Genomic DNA, 18,636 nt, shown 5'->3' with positions numbered 1-18,636 from the left:
GTTGCGTTGGGGAATTGATCGCCCTGTTCAGAGGACCAGAATGCAGCGCAATCGTGGAAGGGGTAACAGTGGAAGGGGAGGCTACAGTGGAAGGGGAGGCTACAGTGGAAGAGCCCCCTCGACTTCTTCCTCAATTGAAGAAACCTCTGAGTGCAGAAGGCCGAGGGGAAGGCCCCCGGGCAGAGGCAGAATAGGGGAACCTCCAGCGCGAATGGACTGTGGGCATACGGAACACCCAATGGTGAGATACCGCCTTCCCTGCACCTTAGCCAATTCTACTTTCTTCGTGACTGTCTCTGTGGAGCACTGCAGCAATCCTTGGGAAGATGAGGAAGGCAATCCCCGTGCCAACCCTCCGCGTGTTCCTGGGATTGTTCCTACGGTGGAAATGGAATTCCCTGCTGTTGAGATGATGCGGCCCATACATGACCCGGGAGCAGGCCCGAGAGAACCTGTTTGTGACTATGGCGCTGGCCCAAGTGACCGTGGAACGCGCAACCCTGGTAAGGCCATCCTCCAGCCTCCCTGCTGCAAGGCGGAAGATGAACCGCAGACTACTGATGAAGATTAACATGCCCAGCTCGCGCTCCAGGTTTTACAGCAAGAATTTTTCTCTGTCAGCTCCCTACGCGGTCATATATGAATCTGTTACTCTGTCTCTATGTAATTGTGTCGGTTTTCTGTTATCTCTGTTCTGTGTCGATGTTCTTCAAGTGCTTTTGTTCATGTGTCAGCTACATGAGTGTTGCTCTAAGTTTTTGTCCATGTGTCCTATGTACTCCTGGCATGAATACTCCGGTGTCTACTGTCTGTCCTAGGACAAATCTTACAGGGCCGCGGCCCCGTTGTAATTTTGATGATGTAACTTTGCTCTTGCTGTAATATAATAGTTTAGCCTTACTTAGAAAAAAAAAAAAAAATACTAAAGTGCAAAAACCTCTTCCACTTTCTTCAAATTGATTATGAGCTGGGAGAAAAGGGTGACCAAAGTTGCGCTACGAAACTGTTGTAGGTGCAGTTTTTCATCTCCTGTTTGACAACTGTTTTTCAAAGACTTATTTTGGGCGGTAGGAACGATGTTTCAAAAAACCAAGAGAGGTTTTTGTTTAGCATGGATTGATTCAAAAAAGCCTCCTTCAGTTTCCTCAAATTCATTATGAGCTGGGAGAAACGGGTGACCAAAGTTGCGCTACAAAACTGTTGTAGGTGCAGTTTTTCAAAGAATCAAAATTTCCTGTTTTACACGTCTTCTTCAAGGATCGATTCTGGGCAGCTGGAGTAGTGTTTCAAAAAACCAAAAGAGGTTTTTGTTCAGAATGGATTGTTTCACAAAAACCTCCTTCAGTTTTTCCAAATACATTTTGTACGAGAAGTTATGACCTCTGTCCCAAGACCTATTTTTCAGCCAGAACAGAGCAAGGGACAGTTTCCTGTTTGACACGTGTTTTTCAAGGACAGATTCTGAACAGCTGGAGGAATGTTTTAAAAAACCAGGAGAGGTTTTTGTTCTAGACAACATGGGCTACAAAAACCTCCTTCAGTTTCGTAAAATGTGTCATGGATGAGGAGATAAAGGCTCTGTCCCACGTGCCATTTTCAGGGATTCTAAACCTAAAAACAAGGAAACATGTTCCCTAATTTCTAGGGTTTGTCTTCAGCAGTCAGATGACCACGTGGGAGGCTTCATCAAATTCGACTTCTTGAGGTTGCAAGTTGTCAAATAATGCTTTAAATGCTTAGATAAGGTTGTTGAATCATGATAAGGAGTTACACTCCTAGTTGTATTAGGTCTCTAGGACTACTAGTTAGTTGTCAAATGCATTTAAAGTCTTGTTTTATGGTTAGAATAGGTGTCACTGATGGTAAATTCGAATTCCCCTCATGATGGAGGAAGGAATCCAAGCATGTAAAGAGCTCTATATATAGAAGAACATCTGATGTACAGAGGGTTGGAAATTTTAGGAAAAAAGCTTGCATTTGGCCTATGTAAGACCCAGCTTCAGTAATACATGCTTGACTTTACTTCTCAGGATTCATGAGGGATTTTTCATGTTCAGAATATGTGATGTTGTTCTTTTCTTATTTCTTACAGTGGTATGGATGTATAATCACTCAGAATTCACTGAATGTGCTCTGACTTCCTGTATACATTTATAAACTGTGTTGTCCCAGATGAGTTTATATTTTGAATGTTTAAATGCTGAATGCCCTGACTTCCATGTAAGGTTGAGTTCATTGTTATATTGAGGTGTTGTTGACTCCATAAGCCCAATGGATGTTTAATGATCATGTTCAACCATTCATATTTTTCACTTGTTTCATAGAGTTAGCCATCTAATCTTTATCAAAATCATTAACCTTTGAGAGAGCCCTCTCAGGTTGAGGAGGCTAAGCCTCAGCCAAAAGTTGGTTTGAAATAGTTACTTGAAGTCTTCCTGGTCTGCAGCCTTCCAGGGCCTGATTTTGAGATAACATTTTGGTGCGTCTGCCGGGAGCCTGAAGTCTATTCATTCCCGAAATTAAGAAGTTGAACTTCTGAAGGTAGCAGGAGCTCAGACATCTTTTTGAGGCTGCAAAACTACCTTGGCGACTCCACACATCAAATAACAAATTGGAAGGTGACTCCACTGCTAGAAGATCAGTAGCTTGATGAAGTTTCAAGATGAGTTCCACTGCAAGAATGAATGCCAGGTATGCTCCTATGAATCGATCTCATATCCCTGGTTTTCCAAATCCTATGCCAAAGGTTGATTGGTTAGAGGATCTTCCGATATTCAAAGATGAAAAGAAAGACAATGCTGCTCTTCATTTGGTTAGGTTTCATATGCATGTACGCAGTCTTAAGGTTCACTTTCCTGAGGATTGTCTCATGAAGATGTTTATGACCACTTTAGAAGGAAAAGCATGGTCTTGGTATAAAAGTTTGGAAAATGGTTCATCATATTCTCTTGCTGATTTCCATGATGTGTTCTATGACATGTATAAAGAATGTCATCCTTCCTTATTGTTGCTCAAAGATTGTTGTAGACATTCTTTAAGTCTTATTCAATACTTGGAGGATTGTTATGATGATGATGAATTTATGGATGAAGAAATTTTAGAGGCTCTTCATAACAATGCATTTCAGCACCAAGAAGAAAGTATAACATCTCATGAAATGCAGCATGAAGATCAACAGGGGTTTACTTATGAAAATCATATTACATCCTCTGAGATTGATGTAGAGATGCAACAGACTTCTCAGTCTTCGAATCATAATGAAGATGAAAATGATTACACACAGCAAAAAGAAATACTGGAGGAAATTTTCTATGACCCTCAGGCGGAGGAAAAGGTTGTTCATTTTTGTGATTCCTTGCAGCAGCTTGCATCAAAGAATGATCTTTATAATGAAGAAAATTACATTGTTTGTGGGCATCATTTAGAAAGGCAGTTGGATAGCATATCAAATAGATTTGGTGTGGCTGAGGATCAGTTGTTTGAAGATATAGAATGTTATGAGAATCATCAAACTAACCATGTGTTTTTTGACCCTATAGCTGAATACATGGCAAAGTTTTGTACATCAGCATTTCAATTTCATTTGCATTATGAAGATCATATACATTATAAGTTGATTTGGTCATCTCACTACCATGGTTATTTTGAGGTTGAATGCAGTCAAGAGCATCCCATATCAGAGAGGACAATTGATTGGCTTTATTGGAAATATCATGTTGCTTGAGCTACAAGTGGAGCTTGCAGCTGATAGGGTAGGTAGGTAGGAAAATGCAAATAAGCTCAAGGTTGACTGAGCATTTTTTCAGTAGTGGTAGATTTCTTTTTCCCACAATGGTCATCAAGTTTAAGCACGAGGTGAAGGCCCAAGAAGCTTAAAGGGGATGCTTGTCAAACAAATTTCCGTTTATCATAAAAGGATAAGGCACTGGACCTGCGAGTTCTTAGTGTACTACAGGAGCACACTATCCCAAGTGGAGCCACTGTTATCACTTAAGAATTCTGATTTCAAAATCGCTCACATCAGTTTGATGGTTGCAAGTTTCAAGAAGAGCCAGGTATTCACAGTCATAATGATGATTGTATTCATTGCATGAGAAACAAATCTGCAAGCTTCCAATTTGAATTCATTAAACACCAAGCGAGGCAGCTATCAAGCGAGGCAGCTATCAAGTGAGGCAGAGATCAAAGCTTGAAACAGTTACCACTCAAGAAGGAAATCAAAGATCTGAAGATACAGCTAAATCAGCCTGAAGGCCATCCTCAACCAAGAAAAACTACATAGCAACCTCATATCATATGGAAGAGTCATTTCAAGGAAAAGAAAGCTCAAGAAAGCTAAATTTTGGCATTAAACTGTGTTTTTGGAATTACACAGCAGTTTCGTAGCGCGCTACGAAACTGCTGTAGGTGATGCCTAATACACAGCAGTTTCGTAGCGCGCTACGAAACTGCTGTAGGTGCAGTTTTTCATCTCCTGTTTGACAACTGTTTTTCAAAGACTTATTTTGGGCGGTAGGAACGATGTTTCAAAAAACCAAGAGAGGTTTTTGTTCAGCATGGATTGATTCAAAAAAGCCTCCTTCAGTTTCCTCAAATTCATTATGAGCTGGGAGAAACGGGTGACCAAAGTTGCGCTACAAAACTGCTGTAGGTGCAGTTTTTCAAAGAATCAAAATTTCCTGTTTTACACGTCTTCTTCAAGGATCGATTCTGGGCAGCTGGAGTAGTGTTTCAAAAAACCAAAAGAGGTTTTTGTTCAGAATGGATTGTTTCACAAAAACCTCCTTCAGTTTTTCCAAATACATTTTGTACGAGAAGTTATGACCTCTGTCCCAAGACCTATTTTTCAGCCAGAACAGAGCAAGGGACAGTTTCCTGTTTGACACGTGTTTTTCAAGGACAGATTCTGAACAGCTGGAGGAATGTTTTAAAAAACCAGGAGAGGTTTTTATTCTAGACAACATGGGCTACAAAAACCTCCTTCAATTTCGTAAAATGTGTCATGGATGAGGAGATAAAGGCTCTGTCCCACGTGCCATTTTCAAGGATTCTAAACCTAAAAACAAGGAAACATGTTCCCTAATTTCTAGGGTTTGTCTTCAGCAGTCAGATGACCACGTGGGAGGCTTCATCAAATTCGACTTCTTGAGGTTGCAAGTTGTCAAATAATGCTTTAAATGCTTAGATAAGGTTGTTGAATCATGATAAGGAGTTACACTCCTAGTTGTATTAGGTCTCTAGGACTACTAGTTAGTTGTCAAATGCATTTAAAGTCTTGTTTTATGGTTAGAATAGGTGTCACTGATGGTAAATTCGAATTCCCCTCATGATGGAGGAAGGAATCCAAGCATGTAAAGAGCTCTATATATAGAAGAACATCTGATGTACAAAGGGTTGGAAATTTTAGGAAAAAAGCTTGCATTTGGCCTATGTAAGACTCAGCTTCAGTAATACATGCTTGACTTTACTTCTCAGGATTCATGAGGGATTTTTCATGTTCAGAATATGTGATGTTGTTCTTTTCTTATTTCTTACAGTGGTATGGATGTATAATCACTCAGAATTCACTGAATGTGCTCTGACTTCCTGTATACATTTATAAACTGTGTTGTCCCATATGAGTTTATATTTTGAATGTTTAAATGTTGAATGCCCTGACTTCCATGTAAGGTTGAGTTCATTGTTATATTGAGGTGTTGTTGACTCCATAAGCCCAATGGATGTTTACTGATCATGTTCAACCATTCATATTTTTCACTTGTTTCATAGAGTTAGCCATCTAATCTTTATCAAAATCATTAACCTTTGAGAGAGCCCTCTCAGGTTGAGGAGGCTAAGCCTCAGCCAAAAGTTGGTTTGAAATAGTTACTTGAAGTCTTCCTGGTCTGCAGCCTTCCAGGGCCTGATTTTGAGATAACACCGAGTAGACAAAATTATTAATTATGTTTTAAAACACAGAAATAGCATACTTGGAAATATTTTTAACCAAATCTATGAATATATCAGCCACCCTCGGACAATGTCAGGCTCCGGTTTACGTTCGCAACCATTGCAGCAGAAAGTTCAAAAACCCAGTTTGTATACTCTTGCACAGATGGACATTACTACCAGAAGCCAATCCACAAACAGTGCATACACATAGACTGAATGAACTTAATTTTGAATGGATAAAATTAATTCCAGAAATATTTACATGAGAAGGCCCAAAGCTGACTAACACTAGCAAATAAATAACTTGACAGAAATGTTTCAACAAATTAACAATGTTAAGCAACTCGAACAATACCATAGCTGATTCCCTTGATAAAGCTTAGTTATGATGCTAAGCTGCATATCCAAATGCAATGCATAAACATAAACCAAATGTGTTCAACCTCAAATGGGTGAAATTAATGCCAGAAATAAATACTTGCAAGGCACCAAGCTGACTAACAGTAGCAAGTGGCCACAAGGAAAAGTTTCAACTTACAAAGAATATTAGAATACTCAAACAACAATATACCTGATTCACTTGATCAAGCTTGCTTATGATGTTAAGCCGAACATCAGGGAATTCATCTTTTAGCAGTGCAAGGAAAATTGGAAGTAGTTGATCAATTGTTGCCTCCTGCAAACAAAAAGAAAATGCATCACATTGGAGAACCTCTCTCCCTCAACATCAAAAATGATCAATGCAGTACAAAAACTTTGAAAACCATCCACAAACAAATATATTTCCCAACAGTGAAATCTTGAAACGCAATCCCATGATGGCTGATAAAGTGCAGTGGTTCCTTTCTACCAAAACTTGGCAACACAGAGCATGGGATTCCAATAGGCACCGAAAGTTGTACTAAACCTAAAACATCCTCTCAGACAAAAATCTCTTTCATATCATATTTGAGTCAGGAACCTTTTGTTTAGGGAAAATTTTGAGGCTAGATTTCACAAATGCCCTAATTTTCCAAGCATTTTCCAAAAAAAAGATTTGCCAATTTTCATTTTTTTCCCAAAAATGATTCACCCAAATTTTACAAGATAAAATTATTTTACCTTAAAAATCGCCAAAATTTTATAGACTATAAAATCAACAGAAATTTGAATGTTTCTACAACACTATCGCCAGACATTTTACAGTTTGCATATGAGGGACTAATAAGATTCACGAAGGTTTCTAGTATCTACACTTTAAAATATATTTCTATCCTTAAAATTTCCCTGCTTTTCTTCATAAATGTGATCACTAATTTCTATCATAATCATAGCTAATATATGTTTAATTCCAAAAAGGAAAACTAGCAATGAAAACATGGATAATTGCTGACGCTCAATTACTAGCTGGGAATAAACATGGAAACATGTATTTCCTTAAATTGGTTGGAAATAAATGTCAGCCTCTACAAGACTTGATCACATGACAATATGGAGCTATATGCAACATCTTTCTATAAACCCAAGAATATCAGAAAATATATATAAACCCAGTTCAAAATGTCTGATATAATATCAAAACTATTACAAGAGCTCAGCTATCATATCAAATTGATTCACATTACTTGATATATCGAGGCTTACCTTCCCCAAGACAGGTGCCATGCCCATGATAACAGAAGCCAAGGCAGACCGCACATGCTGTGAGGAATCTGTTGATAATTCCTGCTTGTAATCCATTAAAAGCTTAAGTGAAACTTGGAGCAGAAAACCATCGTGCGTTTACATATACTAGTGAATCTATTAGATATCTATACCAGATTGGTTCCGACAATTCAATATATAAAACTGCATCCTGAAACTTTAAACTGCATTTGCCAAACTGACCTTTACGCAAGGAAGTATGTGCTGGATTGCAAGTTGAGGATTCAATATTCTGCAAAATTTTGTCACCTTTCCGGCGGCAGCGATACGGACTTCTGCTTCATTGTCACGCAACAGTCGCACATATGCCGGCACCAGGTCCGCCCTTTATGTTACAAACAGGGCAATTCAGATTAATAATTATACAAATAATAAAACAGATAGAAAACATTTTTGAGACTAAAAGTAAATTAACCAATCGTAATTTAACGATGCAAATACTATCAAATATATAGCCATAGATATCCAGCATGGATATCAACCTAGGGCAAACTAGTAAACCAAAAGGACTAAGATAGACCGTTGGTTTGCATGCAGTTTTATGTTTCCTCAAAAGGCTCACGGCTTTTAACGTGGGCATGTGGTAAAAACTGGTAATATGCTGCTTGATTGACACATGGCATATGTTAGAAATTTACTGAAGGAATATAGAAAGAAATGTTTTTTAACAACCTTTTTTCTGTACCATGGTGGCAAAACCATGGTCCCTAGGAAATATAAACCAATATTCAAACTTGAAAATCCGAACCATAAGAATTGTCTAAGTGGACCTTGCCCTTGTGCTTAAGACTTGAAATATATTCTCTAGAAATATATACAAGGCATTTACATTAATTACATCACAAGGTCATCATAGCTGAGCCCACCTGGCTTGAAACCCCTCAAAATACCCAGGTTATTAACTTATTACAATATAGGTGTAATCTGATTGATTATATTCCAAGGGTCAAAACTGCAGGGTTACATCAAGTATATTGTGTCAAGTATCTATGTCAATGAGAGCATGCACAAGTATGAACTCATTAATTCAATGGAAAAATACCTGGTAGGCTCTGGGCCAACTGCCTCACAAAGTTCATATAACTGATTTGCCACCATATAACGAACTCGCCAGGACTTATCCTGTAAAAGCAAGCATAGTTTTAAAACAGATTAAGATGAGCTCTAAAATTTTGCTTAAAGATAAAATTGTAACATTTTCAAAACTCTGGATCAAAGGCCATTCTCAAGAACGCATACAACATTAAACTCACCCAAGATATTAAAAGAAAAAGTCACTATATGTGCTAAGCAAAGGCAAAGACAAAAAATAAAATAAAAAATAAAAAAACTTCAAATATGCAATCAGTTGATACAAATGAAAATGCATATAATGGATCTATAGAAAGCCCTGAAAATTTTCATAGATAATACTTAATTATGCGTAAAGGTTCACTACGCCTACACTATTCAAACAAAAGATTGAGATTTTTATGCTTAAAGGTTTACGATTATTCAAGTATGAGTTACCATTATTATGATTAAAGGTTCAATAAGCCTCCACTATTCAACCATGACAGAAAGATTGGAGGAATCGCTTTAAATCAATTTACAGTAAAGTTCAGAACAATAGTTTTAATCAAATCAAGGTCAAAGGTTTATCAAACCACTAAAGATGTAAGGAACATTTATGGATAGAAGGCATGTCAACACAGTTTGGGAAGGCTGGAAATCACTAAATGACCTTATCACTTGCAGGTCAACCAAACTAAGGGCCAAGACAAACAGGATCCAGCCCAACAAATTATAAAACCAGTTTACTAATTTGGATCAAAAATTAAGATCCAGCATTTCTTCAGCATTCCTCCTAACTTGGCTTGCTCCTGAGTAAATCACTTCAACTCTTATCAAATCAGATCGCATTTATCTGTATCAGGCTTTAGGTTTCATGAGTATTTGTTTCTGCATGTTCCTGTTATTTGGTCACAGTAAGAACATAACAAACAAAAAACTACTGATTTGACAGACTGGCCTGCCAACTACTTTGGCAGTAACAGCATCTTATTGTGAAGGAACGGGAACAGTAAATTTGGCCAGGCTGGCTTAGAAGAGGAATATTGTGAAGTAATTCACTCTTATGTATACCCAATAATTAGGACTAATTTTCAATCATTTCAGAAATATCTCCTCAAAAATTCTGCAGCATTCCTCTGAAGTCTAATGTCTCATTTTTTGGGACACATCATTTTTTTCACTATCAAAATCCATAACGGTATCATATAAAGTCAATAGTATGTTGCAAGACCCATGATTTTGGGGTCCAGCAAACATATCTATGAACTGGTGCAGACGAAGTTAATTCCAGCATCTCTATTGAAAGATATCTCATCATTTCAATCCATTTGGAAAAAAATGCCAAAAGTACCATTTCATCATCTTAACTCTCTAACTAACATTGAAAAAGGCCTCCTTTATTATTTCTATGAATTTCATTGATTCATAGAGCATTGTGTCTGTTGTCCTTGGTCTTAAGAAGTAGTGATCAAATGCTAAAATAGTAATAGTACTATCATTGTTCATTTTTGTCTGATATAATCTTCACCTCTCCCTCCAAAGGCTGGAACATTAAAAATTGGAGATAGGATATTTCCCAAAAAGGAAGATGGACCCCAGAGACCACAAGTTCCCCCTAGGCTAGCAATGTACCTTCTTGATGGATGTTGCCCTATTTCTGGACCAAATGGATTATGATGATGACTTGGAATCCCTTTCAAAGGGATGGTACACATTTCTAGATGATGACAACATGTCTTTGCTTTATGACATCACCCCATGAGGCTTGAAGGGATGATGTTGCCTTTGTTGATGATTACACGTTGATGAGGAAGGTTTTCTTGATGATTGCACACTTATGAAGAGATAGCCTCTGAGAGAGGAGCACTCTTGTGACTCGTCTATGACACACTTTTTGATTGAAATCTTCATCTTTGGAGGATGACATCACCTTGGAGGACCTTTTGCTCACACGTGTGGGCTTAGATGAGTATTCTTGTTACATTTTATCATCGAGATAGCTATCTTTAGGTCAGCTTGTGACCTACTTAACTTGTAATCACTTCAAATGTTATTTTTAGGGCTTTTAGTCTAATGCTTCCCTAAATTGACTTGGTTGCCCTCATATAAGTAGAGGGAAGTCGATTTACGAGGGGATTATTATCACACACTCGTTTTACTCCTTGACAGAGAGTGTGCAAAAGTTGTTTTTTCATCCCTTAAGGGAATGATTAAGACTTCTCCAACACTTCAAAGATGATGGTCAACCCTACTTGATGACCCTATAAGGCACCATAGCCAAGACATTGACCACTTTATGAGGAGCATTGACCTTGGGATGTATCCAAAACTGATGATGACCTTTGCCACTCCAAATCCTAGAACGTTAAACATTGGAGCTAGGACATTGGCCAAATGGAAGATGGACCCCAAAAACCACTAGATACCCCTAGGCTAGCAACATACCTTCTTGATGGATGTTGCCCTATTTCTAGACCAATTTGATGATGATGATGATGATGATGATGATGATGACTTGGAATCCCTTTCGAAGGGATAGTACACATTTCTAGATGATGGCATCCATGACACACTTTTTGATGGAGATCTTCACCTTTGGAGGATGACATCACCCCTGGACAGCCTTTTTCTCACACATGTGGGCTTATATAAGTCTTTTCGTTACATTTAATCATTGAGAGCTATATTTTTGGTCAATTTGTGACATACTTAACTTGTAATCACTTCAAATATTATTTTTAGGACATTTAGTCTAATTCTTCCCTAAATTGACTTGGCTGCCCTCATATAAGTAGAGGGAAGCAGATTTATGACGATTATTATCACACACTCATTTTACTCCTTGAGAGAGAGTGTGCACTAGTTCTTTTTGTCTCTTGGAGTCTGGACACAATGGAGCACTATGGTTACAATTCAAGAATTGTCTTTACGGAGATATTTTTGTTTAAAGGAATTTTCTCTCGGATCAATGAAGTGATGCTATGGTGAATCATGTTAATTTATTGTGAGTATCTTCTTCCATTTTGCAACGTTGTAGAATTAGGATTTCTGTTAAGTTTTCATGTATACTTAATATTTTATGGCTCTAATATCCCTTGCAAAATATGTCACCAAGTATCCATCAAGAAAACTTAACATAGCTTGACCTTAAATCTCCACATGATTAAAAGTTGCTAGGGTTAGATTGAAAGGTTCTCTCTTAACTCACTCTAATCAAGGTTTTCCGCTATCGACCTCACACTTTTTGACTTCGTATACCCATGATTGATAACGGCACTATTCTCTTGTGTGTCAATCTTTAAATTATAAAACCTTTTTCTTTATTTTTATGTTTTATAGGGTAAATTAGGGTTAGCTTATGACAAAATCTGCATTAAATACATGAAATATTTTGAACATCATAGTCCTAAGGTTAATATCATTTTTGTGAATTGTTTCACCGCCTTTTTAGGGGTGACATCTGGGATTTAGTAGTTGTTTTATGGAATTTCAGCCATTGAAAAATTGTTGTAATCTTTTCCTTTGTTTATTCATTAAATAGCCTTTGATTATTTATGGTTTATCATTAACTATAGGTTGTTTTACTTCTGCTGACAAAGTTTTGCATGCCGTAAATTGTGCTCATTATAAACCCTAATTTATAACAGCAATCATTAAAATGAAGGTAGCATGTGCTAGAAACCTATTTGAACATCTCCGAGACTACTTCGGCCCTCTAGACTTAGCCATAGGTTCTTTGAACATGCTACTTAATCTCACCGGCAGCCCCACCTTATTGAATATTATCCTAGGTGTCTATTTAGTAGAATCCTTGAAGGGTATTTGGCCTGAAAATACTTGGGTTTCTTAAACTCTGAGATCAGTTGGGAAAGAATCCCCTATGGGGATAAAATCCATCCACAAAACAATAGGGAGAACAACTACTAAGGTGACAGTGGTGATTGATCTCTTTGTTTCCCTTAACCTAGAGTACCTAGTGAGACTTGGCACTAGGATGCTAAATTTTGCAGTTACAGGAGCCACTGCCAAATTTTAGGGAAATTCTTGAGGGATGAGGAGAGAAATTTGTGTCCCATTGGCAATTGGGTTTATCTCAAGTGGCTGGGAGGAATAATCGCTAACCTCCCTGCCCTAGTTCAATTCCCTCACGTGACATGATGAACTCAAATCAGTGTTGCGGGGGAGCACCCAAAGTCCTAGACATCCCCACACTAGTCAAAAAAATGGGGGGTGGGGCACCTAGAGTCTCAGACATCCCCACACTAGTGACACATATCCCCATGTGCTTCCCCACATTTCCAGAAAAAGGGGCATGAAGAAATTTTTTCCAAGGCACCTCCCAACCCCTGGAGTGTGGGAAGCAAGGGGGCATGCCCCCATGGAACACTAGTTATTCTATTATTAAGAAGACGTATTCATCTCTATTTAGGACACAATTATGGCGTTTCAATATTAGAACTTCTTTGACTATTAATATAACAAGATATACATCTCTTTAATACAAAAAGGTGGGCTGCCTATGTAACAACCACACTAGCAAAACTAGATCAACGCTTCAAAAGTGGGATGGGCCCAGAGAGTCATAAAGTCCACAACCTGAAATATAAAGCATTAAACAATAACACCCACAGCAAGGAGGGTACATAATGATCATCCACAACCACACCCCAATTGAAGCTATTTAATTAGCTTTAATATCTAATTAGAGGATCTGGGGAAAGAATTAAAGAGAATCAACTATGTACTTCAACTTGAGCATTGTACAGATCAGAGGGAAGGAAAATATGAGGAGAATAACAAGAAAATGATTCTTGAACCTGAGAGAATGCTATAATAACTGGAAGAATATGTGCTGCACAGTCCTGTGGTTCCAATAGTTTCCCAAGGGCTGCACAACCCTCAACAGCTAAAAGCCTCACTGAATCCTGATCTGCAAGCACATACAAATCCAAGAATTAAAAGCTACTTTATCATGACAAATTTATCAAAATAGAATTCTGGAATATTACGTTTGTCCACAAGTATGCCAGAAGGCACATTAAGATGAATTTAATTTGTGTGAAAGATTAATTTCTACCAGAAACTACTTGTTTCCTTTTCACGATAAAATGTTACAGACAACCTTCGCACAACTGAATTCAACTACATAGCAAAAATGATTTCAATGATACTTTTCAATCCAATGCATCAAAACGGGCATAACTTCATTATCAACCTTACAGCCCTGATTCAAGTGCCTGTAGCTCAAATAAATTACCTAAAGGATCTCTTAATTATGATATTACGCTCAATCAGAATTTTTTTATTTATAAATTCTGCTAAAATTTATGCATTTATGCTTTCAAACTTGTGTTGTTAATTAGAGATACATAACCATGAGAGAGAAAGAGGGATACAAGGGAACTCATCAAGTATGAGAAAAAAGGATACAAGGGAAGGCATCAAAGTTCCAAACACATCAAGGGAGTTATTTTAGATACAAAATGCAATAGCTTTTCTAACTAACCAGTTAAAATCAGCCATTAACATTAATAATGACCCTCTTAACAATAGGAATTCCTAATGTTAAGGGTAAACCCCACGAGGTTGTCCTTGAGAAATTAAAAGTGACAAACCATGGGTTATAAGAATTATCCCAAGGGGTTACTTCAATCAATTATGGCCAACGTTGTTGGATATTTGGCTGGTTCTTTACCAAAAGGTGCCTAATTTGAAACCCCCTAGAGGTTAGGCATATTAGTCTACACTGACAGGTGTACAAGGGATGCTATCCGAAAATATAGGAAAGAATCCCTTGGGTTTCCTTGCGAGGTTTTACCTAGGGGAAAAGGTGTTGTTAGAACTAAGCAATGGGAAATAGGTCATTTAGGTACTACAACTTCCTCATGTGAATAAAAAGTGTTGTAGCTCATTGTATCAATGCCTCCATTTCAATAAATTAGTATATTCGACATCTCTCATTCATTTGTATTATTTTTTTATAGGAAGCAAAGCTATCAATATTATAGGTCATACCATAAAACTTTAATTTTATGGAACAGTTTCATAAGAAATAAGAAATATGGCAATCACAACAAAAATAAAAATAATAATAATTAGTTTCAAGAAAAAAAACAACAACAAATCTCCCGCCTGTTAGAAATAGTACCAAAGAGAGGTGTTACTAGGCTTTTATCCCCTTTAGCCTAGTGAGCAAATTAATTACTTTTGTCTTGGTGACATTTATTAGTTATATTAATGTCATGGGCGGAATAATATTAATATTATTTATGAGTTATATTAATGTCATGGGTTGAATAATATTAATATTAGTATTAGATTTAATAAATATATTAATATGAATATTAAGCATTGAACATTAATATGAATAATTATATTAGTGTTGTACCATGTAATTTTTCTAATATTAAAGTCACTTGTACTTTATGTGTAAAGTACAATCTTGAGATTTGGAGATTAAATCTCAGCCATTGGATCCTAGGTTTAGGGATTCAATCTTTATCAAAAAAACAATAGAGGAAAAAGGGATCTCATTCTTCACTTCACACTTGAGAGAGAGCAGAGGAGAAGAGAGGAGAGAAAAATTCAAAGAGAAATTGCAGCAGAGAAAGAAGGGCTCGAATTCCACGCAGGGCACTGAACTAAAGCACAATTTTCATGGGAAGAGGCACAAAAATCAAGGAGACAGGCTGCACAAATTTCAGGGGACAACAGCACCAATTTCAAGAACTAGGCACAAATTTAAAGGAGGAAGCAGCTCAGATCAGGCCCAAAATTCAAGGCACGAATTTTGGGACAGTCAGCAACAAGCAGCGTGAAAATTGAGGAGGATTTCAGTAGTTGTCTAGCACAAAAAACGAGGTTCAGTTACTTATTTGCACAGAAATCGAAGCAGGTTTGGCACAGATTTTGAGGCTGAATTTGGGCCAAAAATTCAAGGAGCTGAACTGTGAGAAAATGCAGAATTCTGGGCATGAGATTTTGTGAAAATCTGAAAATTACAGTGGGCACAAATTTCCAGAAATTTGCATTTAATGCTACAGCTGAAAAGGGAGACAAGTATTTTGTTTATTTTATGAACTTAGTCTAATTTCTCAAGCAATAAAATCCTCCTTTGAAAACAGGTTTCCCCAAGAAGCTGTGGGGTTTTTCCAGGGTCAACTTGACCAAAAAAAAGTGTCTTTTTGTGTGAATGCTTGCCTAAATTTTGTATTAATTTCAGCTGTTAGGAAAGTGAGAAATAGAAGAAAATCTTTAATGTTTGCAATGAACGTATACTGAAATTTATATCAGCATGACAAAACATGTGGGTTGGGGGCCTCAACAAACACATGCCAACTTGTAAACTAGGCTAAGGGTGCAAATCATAAATTTTCTACACCACCTCTTGGTCATGTTTTAGTATGTCACTAGTGTCGGTCTTCATAATTGTACTTGTCAAAAGAAATTTTATTATTAAAAAAATGATTTATTAAAGCATCGGTTTCATGCTCGGGTCAATGTTTTCTAGGCCAAAGTCACCATTGAAGGCTTTTAGGTTTCGTCTTGAGCCATTGTCATTTTATTAGACGCTTCATGGGCTTTTTTATCATGTAAAAAGAATTATTTTTTAGTCAAAAGGGTTATTTATCACCTCCACACCAACTCGGCCTTGTCCCCATGAAGTCGACCTAGATTAGGGTAATTCGACCCCACTGAAAGGCTATATATAGAGAGGCAACTCGACCTATTTGTCACACTCACTTAACAAGTTCGATCTACAAGGAAGAGAAGTAGAAAAGAGAGCAAAGTAGTTGGAGAAGGACGAACGAAGTTGGGAAGACCTAAAACGAGTTCTTGGGCTATCTATATCTCACATGTGCTAAGTTTCTGGAAAATTGCTATGGTCGAAATTTTGAATCCACTGCAAGTCCAAAATTCTATAGTTGTTGGCCGAAAATTTGTTATTGGCGGCCGAAATTTTGGATGGCAGTTGCTACTAGGATTTGTCACTTGGAGACTTTGACATGGATCATCTATTGGAAGCAAGGGTTGACTTGGTGATTGGAGGTCTTTGTCTAGGTCTTAAGGGTCTTGGATTGTCTCATCTTGATTTGAATCTACTAATGGAAGAGTTGGACTAGATTTTCCCCTTGAAGGGGTTTTGCCCTAGCTAAGTGCCTACATCTTGTGTCTCTTGTTCTTGTGGTCTTCATATACATATAATTTGGTAATTACTTGATGAAAGATAAACTAATAAAGAAGTAAAAGAAGTCATCATAATTCTCAAGTAATTATCAAGAAAGAGGAATGAATCCCTAATTACTATAAGCATTGATTTCTCAACATGGAATCAAAGCTAAAGTGGAAGAAGTTTGAAGATCACTTTGTTGGCTATCATTTGAAGAAGGGAAAAGTAGTCTTGGAAGAAAAGGTTACTCCCTCTATGACAAGTTATTTGAAGATGGGTCTCAATATCATGAAAATTGCAAGAAGTTGGATTGGAAGGATCATCTACAATCTATCTAGGAGAGTCAAGAGTGAAGGATTCTTGGTTGCACTTACAAGTACACTTGATGATGACAATGCATGGATCATTGATAGTGGAGCCTCAAGACATATGACGGGAGAAAGTGGACAACTTCATACTCTATCAAGGGAACCATCATCACATGCAGTGGAGCTGGGAGACAACAACAAGCATGCAGCAAAGGGCCTTGGATCTACATCATTGAAGCTGGAAAGTGGAGCAAAGCTACACCTCAACAACATCCTTTATGTCCCAGGTTTGAAAAAGAATTTACTTTCCATTTCTTGTTTAGAAGATAAAGGAGATAGGGTTGCTTTTGTAGATGGAAAAGTTTTGGTTTGGGGACAGGATTCAAGTATTCAAAAAGGCAAAATTTACTGGAGTTCATGAAGACTAAATAGGGTTATATCACCATCTCCTCAAGCCCTAGTTCATATGGAAATCAACCCTATCAAACTTTGGCATAGACGATATGGATATATTGATTACAAGATAATATTTTCTCTTAATCAAATGGTAAAAGGCATCACCAACATCAAGGAAGATCATGAAGGAGCATGCAACGGATGTAATATTCCAAATGGAAAAGTGCAGTAGATAACAAAAGCAAAGAACTAGCTACATCTATAAAATTCAAGCATGCACAACCATACACAAATAAACACTGAAAATGTGGGCAAAATCCCTGAGCCATTGGATTAATATAATAAACTATCAGTACAATAATTGTGATAAGATGAACCTGGGCTTGCTACAGCAAGAAAGGCAAAACCTAGGTGTCAAATCAATGGCTCCAAGTGTCGGAAAAACTCCCAAAAGAAACTGCACCCTGCCTGGTGTAAACTATTGCTACAACTGGAAACAATCTTGTATTTGACCCCTCAAAAGTGCCCTTAAATTTCTGCAATTTTTGCTAGAGTCTCCCCACATAAAACCCACAAAAACACAAAAAGGGTTTGGGCAATTTTTCATCGACAACCCAAGACCCAAAATTTAAGCTCACTCATTCCCAACTAGCTGCCAAATAATTCTGCTATTTGGGGCACCAAAACTCCTCCAAAAATTCTACAAAATTAGGAGCACGCTCTTTGACGCTAGTCCAGCAAAACCCAGAAAGAATTTGGGCTAATTCTAACCTCCCAGAATTATCCAAATTTGGTGTTGCGCCCTCCTTGACAGATTTTGTGTCCCCCACAATCTACAACAACTGAATATGTCCAAATCCATACTCAATTAGCTATAGAATGGCCCTGCAAAATTCTTCTGGAAGATGTGTGTGAAAATCCTTTCCAAACCCAACATAAATGAGATGAATCCCGCCACACGAGTTCTGCCCAGCAACACCTCTGCGCAGGCCCTAAAATGGTGAATTTGGCTCTCACAAGAGCAACAACTTCTAGCTCTGAAATTCACCCCAAATGTTGGTCCACACTAAGTGAAATTTCTCCTAAATTCGTTAG

The 18,636-nt window shown here is 37.6% G+C and overlaps 1 protein-coding gene across 1 annotated transcript in view; it reads right to left on the bottom strand.

Annotated features, from left to right (window-relative positions):
* Positions 1-18,636, bottom strand: part of LOC149254815 (uncharacterized) — a 43,562-nt gene that overhangs the window by 11,698 nt on the left and 13,228 nt on the right. Inside the window, exons 2-6 of the mRNA XM_089460229.1 lie at positions 13,485-13,597; positions 8,657-8,736; positions 7,798-7,939; positions 7,555-7,635; positions 6,503-6,607 (exon numbers count right to left, since the gene is read on the bottom strand). Coding sequence (XP_089316355.1) covers positions 6,503-6,607; positions 7,555-7,635; positions 7,798-7,939; positions 8,657-8,736; positions 13,485-13,597 — 521 coding nt within the window. The remainder of the gene's footprint in view (positions 1-6,502; positions 6,608-7,554; positions 7,636-7,797; positions 7,940-8,656; positions 8,737-13,484; positions 13,598-18,636) is intronic.

The sequence above is a fragment of the Pinus tabuliformis genome, chromosome 7, assembly GCF_031772625.1.
Source record: "Pinus tabuliformis cultivar Carrire ecotype Pingquan chromosome 7, CPIR1, whole genome shotgun sequence".
Lineage (NCBI taxonomy): Eukaryota > Viridiplantae > Streptophyta > Pinopsida > Pinales > Pinaceae > Pinus > Pinus tabuliformis.
Note: the sequence above shows the minus strand (reverse complement) of the source record. Positions and strands in the feature narration are given on the sequence as shown.